At 54.5% G+C, this 20,143-nt stretch overlaps 3 protein-coding genes across 3 annotated transcripts; 1 reads left to right on the top strand and 2 right to left on the bottom strand.

Moving 5' to 3' along the window:
* Window positions 1-1,293: 1,293 nt before the first annotated feature.
* On the bottom strand, window positions 1,294-1,608 carry LOC309669401 (feather keratin-like; the record flags this gene model as incomplete). Its single annotated transcript, XM_082480053.1, has 1 exon — window positions 1,294-1,608. One exon carries the CDS (start codon window positions 1,606-1,608, stop codon window positions 1,294-1,296), a length of 315 nt encoding a protein of 104 aa, XP_082336179.1.
* Window positions 1,609-8,591: 6,983 nt separating this feature from the next.
* Window positions 8,592-8,906, bottom strand: LOC309668760 (feather keratin-like; the record flags this gene model as incomplete). Its single annotated transcript, XM_082479247.1, has 1 exon — window positions 8,592-8,906. The coding sequence occupies one exon, from the start codon at window positions 8,904-8,906 to the stop codon at window positions 8,592-8,594; it is 315 nt and encodes a 104-aa protein (XP_082335373.1).
* Window positions 8,907-19,211: 10,305 nt separating this feature from the next.
* On the top strand, window positions 19,212-19,520 carry LOC309686398 (feather keratin-like; the record flags this gene model as incomplete). The annotated part of the gene is made up of 1 exon (XM_082499053.1): window positions 19,212-19,520. The coding sequence occupies one exon, from the start codon at window positions 19,212-19,214 to the stop codon at window positions 19,518-19,520; it is 309 nt and encodes a 102-aa protein (XP_082355179.1).
* Between the last annotated feature and the right edge of the window lie 623 nt (window positions 19,521-20,143).

The raw sequence follows: 20,143 nt of genomic DNA, 5'->3' as shown, positions 1-20,143 counted from the left end.
ACGAGGGAAGTGATCGTTCCCTGTCTTCAGCCCTGGTGTCGCCGCAACCTGGAATCCAGTGTTGAGTTTTGGGCCCCTCACTACAAGAAAGACCTTGAGGTGCTGGAGTGTCTGCAAAGAAGGGCAAAGAGGCTGTTGAGGGGTGTAGAGGAGAAGTCTTCTGAGGAGCGCATGAGGGAACTGGGGTTGTTTAGCATGGAGAAAAGGAGGCTGAGGGGAGACCTTATCGCACTCTACAACTCCCTGAAGGGAGGTTGTGGCGAGGTGGGTGTCATTTTTCTTTTCCCAGGTACCAAGTGATAGGGTAAGAGGAAATGGCCTCAGGTTGCACCATGGGAGGTTTAGATTGGATCTTAGGTAAATGTCTTCAGGGAAAGCATTGTCAAGCAATGGAAGAGGCTTCCCAGGGAAGTGGTTAAGTCCCCATGCCTGCGGGTGTTTTAAATCAGTAGACATGGACATAAGGGCCATGGTTTCATGGTGTAGTTGGTCGTGTTAGGTTAAGGGTTGGACGCACTGATCTTAAGGGTCTTTTCCTACCTCAAGGATTCTATGATTCTGAGTGTGTGCTGCCATGGAGAACTTGCGTCATAGGACTGACTCGAAGTGCATTAGTGTTTCCAAGCCTATGTTTGGGCAAGTGAAGGCCTTGTATAATGCGCTCGAAGTGCTCAGGGTTAGAGTTGGTGGTTTTGCTGGGGACATAGTTCCTAGGAGAGCTCTTGTGGCCCTTTTCCACCCAACCTGATGGGCTGTGTATCCCTGGCTTTGTGGTGGGTGAGATTGGAAGAGGCTTGTGAGAAGAAAGAAAGTGGAGGCGTGTGAGTCTGTGATGCAGGAGAAGTTTATTGAGGCCAAAGAGTGCAAAGGCAGGAGCGCCAAGTGGAAGGGAGCCGGTCTGTTGTACAGGTAGGGTGACCATCACTTTCCATCCCTTCTTGTGTGAGATAGACCTTGGCAGAGCAGAGAGGTCTTCCTGCACGCAGTAGGCGGGGCACCCTGGAGGTCTGCAGTGAGCTTTGGCTTGTCCGAAGGTGGTGCAGCAGAGAGTAGTGGACCTAGCAAAAGGGGCGATGCAAAGAAGGAAGTGTGAGAAGAGGAGGAGGCACATGGGCCATGTTTGCAGGCAGCGCGGGCTGGCAGTCTTCCTGCTTTCCATGCTTGGTGCCTTGAGAGGAGGAGCCGCAGAGGATGATCTTGTCTGCAAGTAATGGCCTGGAGGTGCGTATCCTCAGTAACTCCTCTGGCTTCCCTGGTTTGGGTGGTTGGTGTCAGAGGTGCTGGCGAGGGCCCTTAGCAGGCGTAGCAGCCTCTTCTGCCGCCGAAGCAGCCCAGGCCTCCCAAGCCGTAGCCGTAGCCGTAGCCGAAGGCGCCGGAGGAGACGGGCACTCCCTGGTAGCTGAGTTCGTTTCCCACGGCAGCGGATGCGGAGGATCCGACGGCGGTGCTCTGTGGGAAGGAGCTGAGGATGGGTCCTGGCAGGGTGACGACCACGGTGGGCGGCTGGATGACGACGCGGGAGTCCTCGCACTGTCGGACACAGGGCTCGTTGCAGCTGTTAGCCAGCGGGGTGGGTCCGCAGGGGCGGCAGAGGTCGTTGCAGGCCATGTGTGTGGTGTGGAGGGTCCCTGGAAGAGAGGGTGTTGAGAAAGCGCAGGGTGGTGGGGGTGTGAGGGGGATGTTTCAGGAGGGTGAGGGAGTGGGGAGGGCTGTTGTGGGTGCGTGGAAAGGAGTCAGGGCCTGTGAGGCTGTGGTCAGATCGTGTTGGAAGAGAAGGTGCATGTGGGTCCGGAGAAGGGGGGAAAGGGTGTTGAGTCTCACCTTGCAGGGCGTGGAGGAGAAGGCGTGAGGAGACGTGTGTGAGGGAGAGAGGCGCTGGTTGGGCTTTTATGGTGGTCCCCGAGGGGCGGGACAGGTTTTGCGCATGGCAGCATCATTCAGCAAGCAGCTCTTGCATGCCGCAGCGTGGCAAGTAACGAGGTGGGTGTGTTTGCCTTCCCACATCGCACCCTTGTCATGTCCTCCTCTTGAGGACTTGAGCCCTTGGCCCTGGCGGCAACTTTGAAGTGAGAATAGGTTTTTGGGCGGATATGCATGGACTCTCGGTGTCAGGGCATTTGGCAGATGTGACCAAAGCGTGGAAGTGGTGGAGTGTTGTCAGTGAGGTCATTCTGTGGCACTCTTGTGGTTTGGTTTGTGGGTGCATTGTGTAGAGGAGGCCCCATTTCCTCGCCGCCCCGTCAGGCTGCTCTGGGCTCTGGATGTGTGCTGGGTGTGAAGCGCTGTTCCTTGCATCGCATTTGGTTCTTCCCTTCCTTTGCTGCCTTCTGTCTAAGGCTGTCTTTATGTCTCGCCTCTCCCATGGTCTGTTCTCTGAAGGTGTCCTAATGACCCTCAGTCTTGTAGGGTTGCCAGCTGAAAGGGGGTTGCATTTTGCGGCTTCTTCCCCCTGGGAGTGGCAGTGAGGGCAGGCAGAGAGGCTGAATGAGTTGGGGATGTTCAGGCTGGAGAAGAGAAGACTCTGAGGAGATCTTATTGCGGCCTTCCAGTACCTAAAGGAGTCCTACAGGAGAGCTGGGGAGGGACTTTTTTCTAGGGCATGTAGTGATAGGACGAGTGGGAATGGCTTTAACTTGGAAGAGGGCAGGTTCACATTAAATATTAGGAAGAAATTTTTTACTTTGAGGGTTGTAAAGCACTGGAACAGGTTGCCCGGAGAGGTTGTTGAGGCCCCATCCCTGGAGGTGTTCAAGGCCAGGCTGGACGTGGCCTTGGTCACCCTGGTCTAATGGGAGGTGTCCCTGCCTGTTGCAGGAGGATTGGAACTTGATCTTCAAGGTCTTTTCCAACCTAAACCATTCTAGGATTCTATGATCAGGGCTGGTACACATCTTGCAAGCCCTGTGGTGTTCGGGAGCTGGTCATGCTCTCCAGATTCTTATGTTGGCCCTTAGGTAGTGCTCCCCTCAGCTGGTGCTGGCATGTTCGCAGCCATGGCTCTGGTGTGACACAGTGCTCAATGCTGGGTGCCTCACAAGGGCAGATGAGTTTGTGGAGAGTCCGTGAGTGTGGTGAGAGGCAGTGGGGGAGTGTGAGGAACAGGCAGGGGAGGCTGGTGAGCCAGGGCATTTGGGAGTCTTTACTTGAGGTGAGTGCTAAGGGGTGAGGCTCTCTGCATAGGGTTTGATGGTCAGCAAGAGAATTTGGAGATTGCAGAGGGCATTGCAGATGAGGATGGTGCTCGTTGCTTCAGAGTTGGGGCCCTGGTGTTGGTGGATGCGTGCCCAAGGGTTGCTGACTGTGAAGGCCTGCCCGAATTAACCCAAGGTGAGTGTTTTGCAGGCTGTTTGTCAAGACAGCCGCGCTTGTTGCTGAGGAAGGTGCATTGCGGTAGGAAGGAATGCTTTCCAAGTGGATGTACGCAAGTCACTGTGGCCTGAGTGGTAGTCCTGAATGCCATGGGAGCTGTCTGTTTTCCCCGAGGGGCCTCTCTCAATTATCTTGTGAAGATCATGGGGCCTCGGAGCAGTTGCTGATGGCTGGAAGAGAGCTCATACCCCTACTGTCTTTGAGAACGTCAGGAAGGATGAGTAAGTAAAGTAGAGGCTGTTGAGCTCGACCTTGCTCCTGTGGAAGGTGATGGACAGAATGAAGCCAGCAAGCAGTTCCAAGCCCAGGAAGGACAAGGAGGTGATGGGGAATCGTCAGCGTGAATTTCAGAAGGTGAAATGATGCTTGACCAACCTCAGTGTCTTCAAAACTGCAGTGACTAGCTTTGTGACTGAGGAGAGAGCCGTGCCTGGTATTCACGTCAACCTTTTAGGAAAGCCTTACCCTAAACCTTTGACATTTTCTCTTCTAGAGAAACCGAGAAAGTATGGGGTGCATAAGTGGCCAGTGAGGTGGAGTGCAAAGCAGAGGAAGAGCTGGTCCCAGAGTTTGTGATGAGTGGCCCAAAGTCCAGTTGGAGGCAAGTCTCAAGTGGTGTAGCCCAGGAGTTGGGTCCACTGGGCCAACAGTGTTCTGCATCCTCATCAGTGTCCTAGGCAGTGGGACAGAGTGCCTCTCCGCAAGTGTGCAGCTGGTGCAAAATCTGGCGGAGTGGCTGAGGCAGGGGTTGGATTCAGAGGGAATTGGAGAGGCTGGAGAAGGGGACAGAGAGGAATCTCCTGAAATTCAGCCGGGGGCAGTACAAAGTCCTGCATCTGTGGAGGAATACCGCTGGTCACCCGGACATGCTGTGGGTGGCCAGGCTGGAAAGCAGCTTTGCTGAGCACAACTTTGTGTTGCTGGTGGAGAACAAGGGGAGTAGAAAGCAGCAATGCAGCCTTGGGGCAAAAGAGTCCAAGAGTCTCCAGGGCATCATTGGGAAGAGCGTTGCCAGCAGTTTGGGGGAAGTGATCGTTCTCTGTCTTTGGCACTTGTGAGGCCCTGTGTGGAGCCCTGTGTGGAGTTGTGGGCTCCCCATTGAAAGACAGACAAGGACTCAGTGGAGCAAGTGCAGCGCAGGTATACCAATACACTGAAGCGAATTGAGGCACCTTTCTATGGGTGGAAGTCTGGAGAGCTAGGAGGTTTTTCAGGCAGGAGAAAATGGGAGATGTCCTCAATGTCTCTAAATCCCACATGGGAGGTCTCGTGGTTCAACACCAGCCAGCAATTAAGACCATGCAGCTGCTGACTCACACCCCCCACAGCATGATGGGGAAGAGAATCGGAAGAGTAAAAGTGAGAAGACTCGTGGGTTGAGATCAAAACAGGTTAATAGGTAGAGCAGAAGCTGCGCACAGGAGCAAAGCCAAACAAGGAATTCCTTCACGCCTTCCCAGCGGCAGGCAGATGTTGAGCCATCTCAGGAAAGCAGGGCTCCAACACGCGTGATGTTTACCTGGGAAGACAAACTTCATAATGTCAAACATCACCACCCCCCTTCTTTCTTCTTACGCCAGCACTATAGAATAAGTATGATATCATATGGCATGGAATCCGATCAATGCTTATCAATATCTAAAGGACAGGTGTCAAGAGGATGGGGCCAGAGTCTTTTCAGTGGTACCCGGCGACAGGTCAAGGGGTACAGGGAATTGTGACACAGGAAATTCCATCTCAACGTGAGGAAACAGAGCTTTGCTTTGAGGTTGGAGAAGCACTGGCACAGTCTGCCCAGAGAGGCTGTGGAGTCTCCATCTCTGGAGAGATTCCAAACCCACCTGGATGCGTTCCTGTGCAACCTGATCTCAGTGACCCTTTTTTAGAAGGGGGGTTGGACTAGATGTTTTCTAAAGGTCCCTTCCAAGCCCCACCATTCTTTGCATCTTTGCTTCTGTGATTCTGTCATCTGGACAGGCTGGATCGATGGGTTGAGGCCCATGGTATGATTTTCAAAAAGGCCAAGTGCCGAGTCCTGCACTTGGGTCACACAAACCCCATGCAGCGCTACAGGCTTGGGGCAGAGTAGCCGGAAAGCTGCCTGGCAGAAAAGGAGTTGGGGCTGTTGTTCGACAGCCGTCTAAATATGAGCCAGCAGTATTCCAGGTGGCCAAAAGGTCCACTAGCATTCTGTCTTGTATCAGAAGTAGTGTGGCCAGCAGGAGTAGGACGAGGGGAGTGATCGTTGCCCTTTATTTGGCCCTGGTGAGTCCATTCCTGGAATCCTGTTTTGAGTTTTGCACCCCTCACTATCAGAAAGACCTTGAGGTGCTGGAGTGTCTGCAAAGAAGGGCAAGGAGGCTGTTGAGTGGTGTAGAGGAGAAGTCTTCTGAGGAGCGCATGAGGGAACTGGGGTTGTTTAGCCTGGAGAAAAGGAGGCTGAGGGGAGACCTTATCATGCTCTGCAACTCCGTGAACGAATATGTAGCGAAGTGGGTGTCAGTCTTCTTTTCCCATGTACCAAGTGATTGGTCAAGAGGAAATGGCCTCAGGTTGCACCATGGGAGGTTTAGATTGGATCTTAGGTAAATGTCTTCATGGAAAGCATTGTCAAGCAATGGAAGAGGCTTCACAGCGAAGTGGTTAAGTCCCCATGCCTGGTGGAATTTTAAAACAGTAGACATGGACATAAGGGCCATGGTTTCATGGTGTAGTTGGTCGTGTTAGGTTAAGGGTTGGATGCACTGATCTTAAGGGTCTTTTCCTACCTTAAGGATTCTATGATTCTGAGTGTGTGCTGCCATGGAGAACTTGCGTCATACGAATGGCTTGAAGTGCATTAGTGTTTCCAAGCCTTTATTTGGGCAAGCAAAGGGCTTGTGTAATGCGCTCGAAGCCCCGAGGGTTAGAGTTGGTGGTTTTGCTGGGGACATAGTTCCTAGGAGAGCTCTTGTGGCCCTTTTCCACCCACCCCGATGGGCTGTGTATCACTGACTTTGTGGCGGGTGAGATTGGAAGAGGCTTGTGAGAAGAAAGAAAGTGGAGGCGTGTGACGCTGTGATGCAGGAGAAGTTTATTGAGGGCAAAGAGTGCAAAGGCAGGAGCGCCAAGTGGAAGGGAGCTGGTCTGTTGTACAGGTAGGGTGACCATCACTTTCCAACCCTTCTTCTGTGAGATAGACCTTGGCAGAGCAGAGAGGTCTTTCTGGCTCGCAGTTGGAGGGAGACCCCAGAGGTCTGCAGTGAGCTTTGGCTTGTCCGAAGGTGGTGCAGCAGAGAGTAGTGGACCTAGCAGAAGGGGAGATGCAAAGAATGAAGTGTGAAAAGAGGAGGAGGCACATGGGCCATGTTTGCAGGCAGCGCGGGCTGGCCGTCTCCCTGCTTTCTGTGCTTGGTGCTTTGAAAGGAGGAGCTGTTGAGGATGATCTTGTCTGCAAGCAATGGCCTGGAGGTGCATATCCTCAGTCCCTGGAGTGGCTTGTGTGGTGTGGGTGTTTGGTATGAGGGGTGCTGGCGAGGTCCCTTAGCAGGGGTAGCAGCCTCTTCTGCCGCCGAAGCAGCCCAGGCCTCCCAAGCTGTAGCTGTAGCCGAAGGCGCTGCAGGAGACTTCAAGTCTTCAAGTCTTCAAGTTGCACCAAGCGATGTTGACATTGGATGTTAGGAAAAATTTCTTCACCAAAGGGGTTATGAAGCACTGGAAGAGGCTCCTCAGTGAACTGGTTGAGTCGTCATTCTGAGACGTATTGAAAATACGTGTAGATGTGGCACTTAGGGATTTGGTTTGGTGGTGGCCGTGGTAGTCTGAAGTTAACGGTTGGACTCAATAATGTGGGACTGGGTGTAGAAAAGTCCACAGGGCCTGACGGGCTGCAGCCGGGAACGTGGAGGGAGCCGGGTGATGTCTTGAGGAGGCCACTCTACATTAGCTTGGCAAGGTTATGGTACCTGGGAGCAGTTCCTGAAGCCTAGAGAAAAGGTGATAGCCCTCGTACCTTGAAGAAGAGGAAGCTGGAGGATGTGAGAAAGTAGAGACTGGTGAGCCTGACCAAGTTTCCAGGGAAGGTGACGGAGGAAATGGTCCTGGAAAGAAGTTCCAAAGCCAGGAAGAAGAAGGAAGTGATGGGGGTTTTTGGCGTGGATTTCCAAAGGGGAAGTCGCGCTTGAGCAAGCTCCGTGTTGTCTGTGTTGAAGCAACTGGGTGTTGGACGAGGGGAGAGCAGTGGTTGTTGTTGAGCTATACTTGCATGAAGCCTTTGTCCCTGTGTCCCACTACACGCTCTTAGACAAGCTGAGAAAGTATGGGGTGTGTAAGTGGCCAGTGAGGTGGAGTGCAAAGTGGCCGGAGGGCTGTGCCCAGAGGCTTGTGATGAGTGGCAGGAGAAGATCCTGGCCCTGCTGGAGCAGGGTGGTGGGAGTGCATGCTCTCCAGAGGTTGCTTTTGAACTAGATGGTTCTGTGTTTCTGTTTGCTGGGAGGGCCCAGAGAGTCCTGCTGGGGAAGAGAGTTTGTCAAATCTGTGCTGGCACGGGGAGAATTTGCCAGAGACGTACGCAGAGGGGTACTGTCATGCCGAAGCCCTCATGCCAGTGATACGCTTGTGTCATGTTCTGGAAGCCCCCCAGGTGCCAGTCTGCATTGTTGTTGGTAGCGGTGGTGACGTATTTCCGAGGCAAGGTCTTGTGGCCCATTTCCACCCACCCTGGTGGCCTGTGGAGCCCTGTCTTTGTGCCGGGTGAAGGCGGAAGAGCCTTGGGAGAAGAAAGGAAGAGGAGGCATCTTGGGCTGTGATGCAGGAGAAGTTTATTGAAAGAAAAGAGGGAAAGGGCAGGAGCAGCAAGTGGAAGGGAGCTCATGTGAGGTGCAAGTAGGGCAAGCGTCAGCTAAGGTCCCTTGCATGCAGTAGCCGTTGCCGGAGTCCCGAGGTCTTGCAGCCGTGCGGTGGGAGTTGCCCAGCAGAAGTTCTTTGCTGGTGAAGGCATTTGCAGGGGCGAGTAGTGGACCTAGCAGACAGGGTGATGGAAAGAAGGAAGTGGGAGAAGAGGAGGAGGCACATGGGCCATGTTTCCCAGCAGCCTGGGCTGGACCTCTTCCCTGCTTCCTTGCTTGGTGCCTTGAGAGGAGGAGCGAAGCCATGTGCCAGCGAGTAGCCAGAGGTGCGTCCTCAGTCCCTGCGGCGGCTTGCATGGTGTGGGTGGTTGGTATGAGGGGTGCTGGTGAGGGCCCTTAGCAGGGGTAGCAGCCTCTTCTGCCGCCGAAGCAGCCCAGGCCTCCCAAGCCGTAGCCGTAGCCGTAGCCGAAGGCGCCGGAGGAGACGGGCACTCCCTGGTAGCTGAGTTCGTTTCCCACGGCAGCGGATGCGGAGGATCCGACGGCCGTGCTCTGTGGGAAGGAGCTGAGGATGGGTCCTGGCAGGGTGACGACCACGGTGGAAGGCTGGATGACGACGCGGGAGGCCTCGCACTGTCGGACACAGGGCTCGTTGCAGCTGTTAGCCAGCGGGGTGGGTCCGCAGGGGCGGCAGAGGTCGTTGCAGGCCATGTGTGTGGTGTGGAGGGTCCCTGGAAAAGAGGGTGTTGAGAAAGCATAGGGTGGTGGTGGTGTGAGGGGGATGTTGCAGGAGGGTGAGGGAGTGGGGAGGGCTGTTGTGTGTGGGGAGCGCGGGGGTGGTGAGGCGTCAGGGCTGGTGAGGCTGTGTTCAGAGTGTGTTGGAAGAGAAGGTGCATGTGGGTCAGGAGAAGGAGGGGAAGGGGGTTGAGGCTCACCTTGCAGGGCGCGGAGGAGAAGGCGTGAGGAGAAGCGTGTGAGGGAGAGAGGCGCTGGTTGGGCTTTTATGCTGGTCCCCGAGGGGCGGGACAGGCTTTGCGCATGGCAGCATCATTCAGCAAGCAGCTCTTGCATGCCGCAGCGTGGCAAGTAACGAGGTGGATGTTTTTGCCTTCGCACAACGCTCCCAATGTCATGTCCTCCTCTTGAGGACGTGACCCCTTTGCCCTGGCGGCAGCTTTCAAGTGCCAATAGCAGAGGCCGAAGGCTTGGTGTTGATGGTGTGTGTCAGGGCATTTGGCAGATGTGACCAAAGCATAGGAGAGGTGGTGTTGTCCGTGAGGTCATCCTGTGGCAGTCGTGCTGTGTGGTTTGTGGGTGTGTTGTGAAGAGGGGTCCCTATTTCCTCGCCGGCCTGTCAGGCTGCTCTGGGCCTTGGATGTGTGCTGGGTGTGAGGCACTGCCCCTTCCATCGCGTTCATTCCTTCCATTCCTTGATCCCAGCTCTGTCAGCCTGTCTTTAGGCCTGGCCTTTCCTCTTGGGTGTGCTCTGTGCGTGTCTTGGTACCCCTTTTGCTTGTAGGGTTGTATTTAAGAGAAAGGAGGATGTGTGTTGGGGTTGTTGGTCCTTGGTTCCTTTCCTGGGAGTGTCAGTGAGGGCAGGGAGAGGACTGCTGTTTGGGAGAGCAGGGCATTTTCCTGGCGGCCCTGTTTGAGAGCTCACAATGCCTGTGCTGTCAGGAGTCTGGTCACTCTCCCTAAATGCTGGTGTTGGCCCTTGCATAGCGCTCCCCTTCCCTGGTTCTGGCATATTGCAGCCATGGCTCTGGCATGACACAGTGCTCAATGTTGTGCGCCTTACAAGGGCAGATGAGTTTGTGGAGAGCCCGTGAGTGTGGTGAGAGGCAGTGGGGGAGTGTGAGGGGCAGGCAGGGGAGGCTGGGGAGCCAGGGCCTTTGGGGGTCTTTACTTGAGGTGAGTGCCGAGGGGTGAGGCTCTCTGCATAGGGTTTGATGGTCAGCAAGAGAATTTGGAGATAGCAGAGGGCATTGCAGGTGAGGATGGTGCTCGTTGCTTCAGAGTTGGGGCCCTGGTGTTGGTGGATACGTGCCTAAGGGTTGCTGACTGTGAAGGTCTGCCCCAATTAACCCAAGGTGAGTGCTTTGCAGGCTGTTTGTCAAGCCAGCCGTGCTTGTTGCTGAGGAAGGTGAATTGTGGCAGGAAGGAGTTCTTTCCAACTGGATGTACGCAAGTCCCTGTGGCCTGAGAGGTGGTGGTCATGAATGCCATGGGAGCTGGCTGATATTCCCGAGAGGCCTCTCTCAATTATCTTGTGAAGATCATGGTTCCTCAGAGCTGTTGCTGATGGCTGGAAGAGAGCTCATACCCCTGCTGTCTTTGAGAAGGTTGGGAAGGATGACTGGTGAAAGTAGAGTCTGTTGGGCTCCACCTCACTCCTGTGGAAGGTGATGGACAGAATGAAGCCAGCAAGCAGTGCCAGTCCCAGGAATGACAAGCAGGTGGTGGAGAGTCATCAGCGAGAAGTTACAAAGGTGAAATGATGCTTGACTAACCTCAGTGTCTTCAAAGCTGATATGACTAGCTTTGTGAATGATGAGAGAGCTGTTGCTGGTGTTTACCTCAACTTTTTCATAAAAACTTTGACATTTTTCCCTCCTAGAAAAGCTGAGACTATGTGCCCCGTGAGGTAGACTTTAAATTTGTGGAAGGTCTGGTCCCAGAGTCTTGTGATGAGTGGCCTAAAGTGCAGTTGGAGGCAAGTCTCAAGTGATATAGCCCAGGACTCATGTCCATGGGGCCAACACTGTTCAGCATCTACCCAGTTATTGCTAAAGGCTTGGTGATGATGGCGTGTGTCAGGGCATTTGGCAGATGCGACCAAAGCATAGGTGAGGTGGGGTGTTGTCAGTGAGGTCATCCCGTGGCACTCCAGCTGTGTGGTTGGTTGGTGCACTGTGAAGAGGGGGCCCCTTTACTCGCCGGCCTGTCAGGCTGCTCTGGGCTTTGGATGTGTGCCGGGTGTGAGGCGCTGCCCCTTCTGTCACGTGTGGTCCTTCCCTTGCTTGCTGCCCGCTCTCTAAGCCTGTCTTTATGCCTGGCCTTTCCTGTTGGGTGTGTTCTGTGCATGTCTTGGTGTCCCCTTTGCTTGTAAGGTTGTATTTGAGAGAAATACAGATGGTGTCAGAGCGGAGGCCCTGGGTTTCATGGCTGCATGCCCAAGGGCTTCTAAGTGGCAAGGCCTGCCCCAATTAACCCAAGGTGAGTGCTTTGCAGGCTGTTTGTCAAGCCAGCAGGGGTTGTTGCTGAGGAAGGTGAATTGCGGTAGGAAGGACTGCTTTCCAAGTGGATGTATGCAAGTCCCTGTGGCCTGAGAGGTGGTGGTCATGAATGCCATGGGAGCTGGCTGATATTCCTGAGGGGACTCTCTGAATTATCTTGTGAAGGTCATGGTTCCTCAGAGCAGTTGCTGACGGCTGGAAGAGAGCTCATACCCCTGCTGTCTTTGAGAAGGTCGGGAGGGATGACTGGTGAAAGTAGAGGCTGCTGAGCTCGACCTTGCTCCTGTGGAAGGTGATGGACAGAATGAAGCCAGCAAGCAGTGCCAAGCCCAGGAAGGGCAAAGAGGTGATGGGGAATCGTCAGTGTGAATTTAAGTAGGCGAAGCGATGCTTGACCAACCTCAGTGTCTTCAAAGCTGCAGTGAGTAGCTTTGTGACTGAGGAGAGAGCCGTGCCTGGTATTTACCTTAACTTTTTCTCATGCTGTCGGAGGTGATCTTTCTCTCTCCTTGGCACTTGTGAGGCCCTGTGTGGAGTCCTGTGTTGAATCGTGGGCTCCCCATTGAAGGGCAGAAAAGGACTTAGTGGAGCGAGTGGAGTGCAGGGCCAGCAATACACCGAAGCGAGTTGAGATACCTTTCTATGAGTGATAGCCTGGAGAGCTGGGAGGTTTTTCAGGCAGGAGGCAAGGCTGCGCAGGGGAGATGTCCTCAGTGTCTCTAAATCCCACATGGCAGGTGTCGTGGTTCAATGCCAGCAAGCAATGCTGACCTTGCAGCCGCTCGCTCACGCCCCCCCCAGCAGGGTGGGGAAGAGAATCGGAAGAGTAAAAGTGAGAAGACTCGTGGGTTGAGATCAAAACAGTTGAGTAGGTAGAGCAGAAGCTGCGCACAGGAGGAAAGGCAGAGAAGGAGTTCCTTCACTCCTTTCCATCGGCAGGCAGGTGTTGACCCATGTCCAGGAAAGCAGTGCTCCAATACGTGTGATGTTTACTTCAGAAGACACACTTGGTACCACCAAGCATCACCGCCCCCCTTCTTTCTTTTTCCCCCAGCATTATAGAATGGGTATGACGTCATATGGCATGGAATCCGATCAATGCTTATCAATATCTAAAGGACAGGTGTCAAGAGGATGGGGCCAGAGTCTTTTCAGTGGTGCCTGGCGACAGGTCAAGGGGTATCAATTTCCTGTGACACAGGAAATTCCGTGAGGAATTGTGAGGAAACACAACTTTGCTTTGAGGGTGGAGAAGCACTGGCACAGTCTGACCAGAGAGGCTGTAGAGTCTCCTTCTCTGGAGAGATTCCAAACCCACCTGGATGCGTTCCTGTGCAACCTGATCTCGGTCACACCGCTTTGGAAGGGGGGTTGGACTAGATGTTTTCTGAAGGTGCTTTCCATTCTTTGCATCTTTCCTTCTGTGATCTGAACAGGCTGGATCAATGGGTTGAGGCCAATGGTTTGATATTCAAGAAGGCCAAGTGCTGGTTCCTGCACTTGGGTCACACAAACCCCATGCAGCGCTACAGGCTTGGGGCAGAGTGGCCGGAAAGCTGCCTGGTGGAAAAGGAGCTGGGGCTGTTGTTCGGCAGCTGGCTGAATATGAGCCATCAGTATTCCAGGTGGCTAAAAGGTCCACTAGCATCCTGTCTTGTATCAGAAGTAGTGTGGCCAGCAGGAATAGGACAAGGGGAGTTATCGTTCCCCTGTCTTTGGCCCTGGTGTCGCCGCAACCTGGAATCCAGAGTTTTGGACCCCTCACTATCAGAAAGACCTTGAGGTGCTGGAGTGTCTGCAAAGAAGGACAAAGAGGCTGTTGAGGGGTGTAGAGGAGAAGTCTTCTGAGGAGCGCATGAGGGAACTGGGGTTGTTTAGCCTGGAGAGAAGGAGGCTGAGGTTAGACCTTATCGTGCTCTGCAACTCTGTGAACGGAGTATGTAGCAAGGTGGGTGTCATTCTTCTTTTCCCAAGTACAAGGTGATAGGTCAAGAGGAAATGGCCTGAGGTTGCACCCTGGGAGGCTGAGGGGAGACCTTATCGCGCTCTACAGCTCCCTGAAGGGAGGTTGTGGCGAGGTAGGTATCAGTCAGTCTCAGGTTGCACCATGGAAGGTTCAGATTGGATCCCAGGTAAATGTCTTCACAGAAAGCATTGTCAAGCAATGGAAGAGGCTTCACAGCGAAGTGGTTAAGTCCCCATGCCTGGTGGAATTTTAAAACAGTAGACATGGCCATAAGGGCCATGGTTTCATGGTGTAGTTGGTTGTGTTAGGTTAAGGGTTGGATGCACTGATCTTAAGGGTCTTTTCCTACCTCAAGGATTCTATGATTCTGAGTGTGTGCTGCCATGGAGAACTTGCGTCATACGAATGGCTTGAAGTGCATTAGTGTTTCCAAGCCTTTATTTGGGCAAGTGAAGGGCTTGTGTAATGCGCTCGAAGCCCCGAGGGTTAGAGTTGGTGGTTTTGCTGGGGACATAGTTCCTAGGAGAGCTCTTGTGGCCCTTTTCCACCCACCCCGATGGGCTGTGTATCCCTGACTTTGTGGCGGGTGAGATTGGAAGAGGCTTGTGAGAAGAAAGAAAGTGGAGGCGTGTGACGCTGTGATGCAGGAGAAGTTTATTGAGGGCAAAGAGTGCAAAGGCAGGAGCGCCAAGTGGAAGGGAGCCGGTCTGATGTACAGGTAGGGTGACCACCACCTTCCATCCCTTCTTCTGTGAGACAGACCTTGGCAGAGCAGCGAGGTCTTCCTGGCCCGCAGTAGGCGGGGCACCTTAGAGGTCTGCAGTGAGCTTTGGCTTGTCCGGAGGTGGTGCAGCAGAGAGTAGTGGACCTAGCAGAAGGGGCGATGCAAAGAAGGCAGTGTGAGAAGAGGAGGAGGTACATGGGCCATGTTTGCAGGCAGCGCGGGCTGGCCGTCTCCCTGCTTTCCGTGCTTGGTGCCTTGAGAGGAGGAGCCGCAGAGGATGAACTTGTGTGCAAGCAATGGGCTGGAGGTGGGTGGTTTGCGTGAGTGGTATTGTTGAGGTCCCTTAGCAGGGGTAGCAGCCTCTTCTGCTGCCAAAGCAGCCCAGACCTCCCAAGCCGTAGCCGTAGCCGAAGGTGCCGGAGGAGACGGGCACTCCCTGGTAGCTGAGTTCGTTTCCCACGGCAGCGGATGCGGAGGATCCGACGGCGGTGCTCTGTGGGAAGGAGCTGAGGATGGGTCCTGGCAGGGTGACGACCACGGTGGGCGGCTGGATGACGACGCGGGAGGCCTCGCACTGTCGGACACAGGGCTCGTTGCAGCTGTTAGCCAGCGGGGTGGGTCCGCAGGGGCGGCAGAGGTCGTTGCAGGCCATGTGTGTGGTGTGGAGGGTCCCTGGAAGAGAGGGTGTTGAGAAAGCGTAGGGTGGTGGGGGTGTGAGGGGGGTGTTGTAGGAGGGTGAGGGAGTGGGGAGGGCTGTTGTGGGTGCGTGGGGAGGCGTCAGGGCTGGTGAGGCTGTGTTCAGAGTGTGTTGGAAGAGAAGGTGCATGTGGGTCAGGAGAAGGAGGGGAAGGGGGTTGAGGCTCACCTTGCAGGGCGCGGAGGAGAAGGCGTGAGGAGAAGCGTGTGAGGGAGAGAGGCGCTGGTTGGGCTTTTATGCTGGTCCCCGAGGGGCGGGACAGGCTTTGCGCATGGCATCATCATTCAGCAAGCAGCTCTTGCATGCCGCAGCGTGGCAAGTAACGAGGCGGGGTGTGTTTGCCTTCCCACAACGCACCCTTGTCATGTCCTCCCCTTTTGGATGTGTCCGCTTGCCCTGGTAGAAGCTTTGAAGTGAGAGTAGGTTTTTGGGAGGATACGCATGGATGCCTGTTGTCAGAGCAGTTGGCGGATGCGCATGGCAGCATTATTCAGCAAGAAGCTCTTGCATGGCACAGCCATTCAAGTAATGAGGTGGGGTGTGTTTTCCTTCCCACAACACTCCCTTGTCATGTCCTGCTCTTGAGGACTTGAGCCCTTGGCCCTGGCGGCAGCTTTCAAGCCGCAGTATTAGAGGCCAAAGGCTTGGTGTTGATGGTAGTGTCATGGTGGGCTAAAACATAGAAGAGGCAGGGTGTCATCAGTGAGGTCATCCCGTGGTACTTTTGTGGTGTGGTTTGTAGGTGCGTTGTGAAGATGGGACCCCATTTCCTCGCCGGCCTGTCAGGCTGCTCTGGGCTTTGATTGTGTGCCGTTGTTAGGCGCTCGCTATTCCATTAAATTCAGTCCTTCCCTGTTTTGATCCCAGTTCTCTAAGCCTCTTTTTAAGACTGGCTTTTCCATTGGCTGTGTTCTGTGTGTGTCGTGGTTCCCCACTGACTTTTAAGGATGGGTTAAACTACGTGATCTCCAGGGGTTCCTTGTGTAGTCCATGACTCTGCTGTGATTCTGCTGTGACTCTGCTGTGACTCGCATTGCCCCTCTACTCCACTCTCATAAGATGCCACCTGGACTACTGCATCCAGCTCTGGAGTCCCCAACATAAGAAGGACATGGAACTGCTGGAGCGTGTCCAGGGGATAGCCACGAGGATGATCCGAGGGCTGGAGCACCTCTCCTATGAGGAGAGTCTGAAGGAGTTGGGGCTGTTCAGTCTGGAGAAGAGAAGACTCTGAGGAGATCTTATTGCGGCCTTCCAGTACCTGAAGGAGTCCTACAGGAGAGCTGGGGAGGGACTTTTTACTAGGGCATTTAGAGATTGGATGACAGGGAATGGCTTTAACCTGGAAGAGGGCAGGTTCAGATTAAACATTAGGAAGAAATTTTTCACTTTGAGGGTGGTGAGGCACTGGCACAGGTTGCCCGGAGAGTGTGTTGAGGCCCCATCCCTGGAGGTGTTCAAGGCCAGGCTGGAGGTGGCCTTGGGCAGCCTGGTCTAGTGGGAGGTGTTTCTGCCTATGGCAAGGGGGTTGGAACTCGATGATCTTCAAGGTCCTTTCCAACCTAAACCATTCTTTGATTCTATGATTCTATGATTCTGCCTGCTGTGCTGACCAGAGGGTCGTGGTGGAGAAAGGAGTTGAAGTGCATGCTGCCATGGGGACCTTGTCAGAGACTTGGGTAGAAGTGCATTAGCATGTTGGAGCTTTTGTTTGGGAAAGTGAAGGGCTTGTTTCACGTTCTGGAAGCCTCGCTGTGCTGCTCTTTGCTTTGGTTGTTGCTGGGGACATACTTTCTGAGAGAAGTCTTGCAGCCCTTTTCTACCCACCCCAATGGGCTCTGCAGCCCTGGCTTTTCTGTGTGAGGTTGGAAGAGCCTTGTGAAAAGAAACTGGAGGCATCTGAGGCTGGGATGCAGGAGATCTTTATTGAGGCAAAAGATTGCTAAGACAGGAGCGCCAAGTGAAAGGGAGGTGGCCTGAGTTGCAGGTGGGGTGACCATGAGCCGAGGTTCTTTGTGTGAGCTAGACCTTGCCAGAGCACTGAGGACTTCCTGCCCCATAGTGGAATCTTCACGCTGAAGGTCTCTAGTGGGCTTTGGCTTGTGAGAAGGTGGCTGCAATGAAGAGTAGTGGATATAGAAGAAGGGGCTATGCAAAGAAGGAAGTGGGAGAAGAGGGGGAGGTACAGAGGCCATGTTTCCCCACAGCCTGGGTTGGTCCCCTTCTCTGCTTCCTTGCTTGAGAGGAAGATCTCCAGCAACGGCCTGGAAATGTGTATCCTGTCCAACAAAAACACAAAGTTGTGCTCAGCAAAGATGCTTTCAAGCCTGGCAGCCCACAGCATGCCATGGTTCCCAGTTCTGTTCCTCCACAGATGCAGGACTTGGCATTGCCCCAGGTTGAACTTCAGGAGATTCCTTTCTGTCCCCTTCTCCAGCCTCTCCAATTCCTTCTGAATGCTGGCACCACCAACGCCTGCCTCAGCACTCCTCCAGCTTTTGCACCAGCTGCCAACTTGCTGAGGGGCACTCCATCCCACTGCCAAGGACACTGAGGAGAATGCTGAAGAATGTTGTCCCCTTGGACCTGAGTCCTGGGTTACACCACTTGAGACGTGCCTCAAACTGGACTTTAGGCCACTCATCACAAACCGGTGGGACTAGCTCTTCCACCAATTTGCACTCCACCTCACTGCCACTTACACACTCCATGATTTCTCATTGTCTCTAGGACAGTACAAAAACAGATAGTGTAAAGCTTTACAAAAAACTCGAGGTAAACAACAGCCACGGCTCTCTACCCATCCACAAAGCAAGTCACGTCATTGTGGAAGACACTACGTTTGGTGCAGCATCATTTCTCCTTCATAACTTCACGCTGACAACTCCCCATCACATGCTAGCCCTTCCTGGCCTTGGAACTTCTTTTTGAGACAGTTCTGCCCATCACTGCCACAGAAGCCAGGTCAGGCTCACTAGTCTCCACTTCCTCACATCCTCCATCTTCATATTCTTCCAGATACGAGGGGGATGACCTCTCTTCCAGTCAGACACCATAACCTCTCCAAACTAACGGCGAGTAGCCTCAAAAATACATCATGACTTGCGTACACACAGTTGCAAACCACTCCTTCTTACCTCAATTCATCTTCCTAAGCACAAGCACTGCTCCAACTCTCCTCGGCAATCTCCAATTTCTCCTTCTTGCAGAAAGCCCTTGGCTCATGAGTGTTCCCAGATTGCAGCTCTCAATCCTCCTCTGCCTCTCCCCACACTCTCAGGCTCTCCAGAAACTCATCTGCCCGTCTGAGGTGCCAAACATGGAGTACTGTGTCACATCAAAGCCGTGGCAGAAAACATGGAAGGGCCAGCTAAGGGGAGCGTTATGCTTTGGCCAGAAAAGCACTGTGGTGAGCACGACCAGTTCTCTGACAGCACAGGGCTTCTGAGCTCCAAACCAGGGCTGCCAGGACAGCCTCCTGCTCTCACAAAAAGCCTTCCTCTGCCTGCCCTCACTGCCACCCCCAGGAAAGCCACCACAGAGGCAAAAGCCCCAACAGGCAGCCTCCTTTCTCCTGCAAAAAATCTTACCAGCCAGATGCAGACCAAGTAACCAACAAAGCACAGACATCAGGACAGGACAGGCCTAAAGACAGGCACACAGAGCTGGGATCAAGGCAGGGAAGAACCAAACGTGATGTAAGGGCCAGCACCTCACATCCAGCACACATCCAAAGCCCAGAGCAGCCTGACAGGCCGGTGAGGAAAGGGGGCCCACTCTTCACATCGCACCCACAAACCACACCACACAAGTGCCAGAGGATGACCTCACTGACGACACTCCACCTCTCCTATGCTTTGGTCACATCTGCCAAATACCCCAACATACGCCACCAACACCAAGCCTCTACTACTCACACTTGAAAGCTGCCGCCAGGGCCGAGTGGACACATCCTCAAGAGCAGGACATGACACGGGAGCGTTGTTAGAAGGCAAACACACCCCACCTCGTTACATGCCACGCTGCGGCATGCGAGAGCTGCTTGCTGAATGATGCTGCCATGCGCAAAGCCTGTCCCGCCCCTCGGGGACCAGCATAAAAGCCCAACCAGCGCCTCTCTCCCTCACACGCTTCTCCTCACGCCTTCTCCTCCGCGCCCTGCAAGGTGAGACTCAACCCCCTTCCCCTCCTTCTCCTGACCCACATGCACCTTCTCTTCCAACACGCTCTGACCACAGCCTCACCAGCCCTGACACCTCACCACCCCCGTGCTCCCCTCGCACCCGCAACAGCCCTCCCCACTCCCTCACCCTCCTGCAACATCCCCCTCACACCACCACCACCCTACGCTTTCTCAACACCCTCTCTTCCAGGGACCCTCCACACCACACACATGGCCTGCAACGACCTCTGCCGCCCCTGCGGACCCACCCCGCTGGCTAACAGCTGCAACGAGCCCTGTGTCCGACAGTGCGAGGCCTCCCGCGTCGTCATCCAGCCTCCCGCCGTGCTGGTCACCCTGCCAGGACCCATCCTCAGCTCCTTCCCACAGAGCACCGCCGTCGGATCCTCCGCATCCGCTGCCGTGGGAAACGAACTCAGCTACCAGGGAGTGCCCGTCTCCTCGGGCGCCTTCGGCTACGGCTACGGCTTGGGAGGCCTGGGCTGCTTCGGCGGCAGAAGAGGCTGCTACCCCTGCTAAGGGCCCTCGCCAGCACCCCTCATACCAACCACCCACACCACGCAAGCCACCGCAGGGACTGAGGATACGCACCTCCAGGCCATTGCTTGCAGACAAGATCATCCTCTGCGGCTCCTCCTCTCAAGGCACCAAGCGTGGAAAGCAGGGAGACGGCCAGCCCGCGCTGCCTGCAAACATGGCCCATGTGCCTCCTCCTCTTCTCACACTGCCTTCTTTGCATCTCCCCTTCTGCTAGGTCCACTACTCTCTGCTGCACCACCTTTGGACAAGCCAAAGCTCACTGCAGACCTCCAGGGTGCCCCGCCTACTGCGAGCCAGAAGACCTCGCTGCTCTGCCAAGGTCTGTCTCACAGAAGAAGGGATGGAAGGTGATGGTCACCCTACCTGTACATCAGACCGGCTCCCTTCCACTTGGCGCTCCTGCCTTTGCACTCTTTGGCCTCAATAAAGTTCTCCTGCATCACAGCCTCACACGCCTCCACTTTCCTTCTTCATATAACGCTCTTCCAATCTCACCCGCCACAAAGCCAGGGATACACAGCCCATCACGTTGGGTGGAAAAGGGCCACAAGAGCTCTCCTAGGAACTATGTCCCCAGCAAAACCACCAACTCTAACCCTCGG

The sequence above is a fragment of the Vanellus vanellus genome, assembly GCF_965231255.1.
Source record: "Vanellus vanellus genome assembly, chromosome: 2".
NCBI classification, from domain to species: domain Eukaryota; kingdom Metazoa; phylum Chordata; class Aves; order Charadriiformes; family Charadriidae; genus Vanellus; species Vanellus vanellus.
The sequence above is the reverse complement of the archived record's forward strand: the minus strand, read 5'-3'. Positions and strand labels throughout refer to the sequence as shown.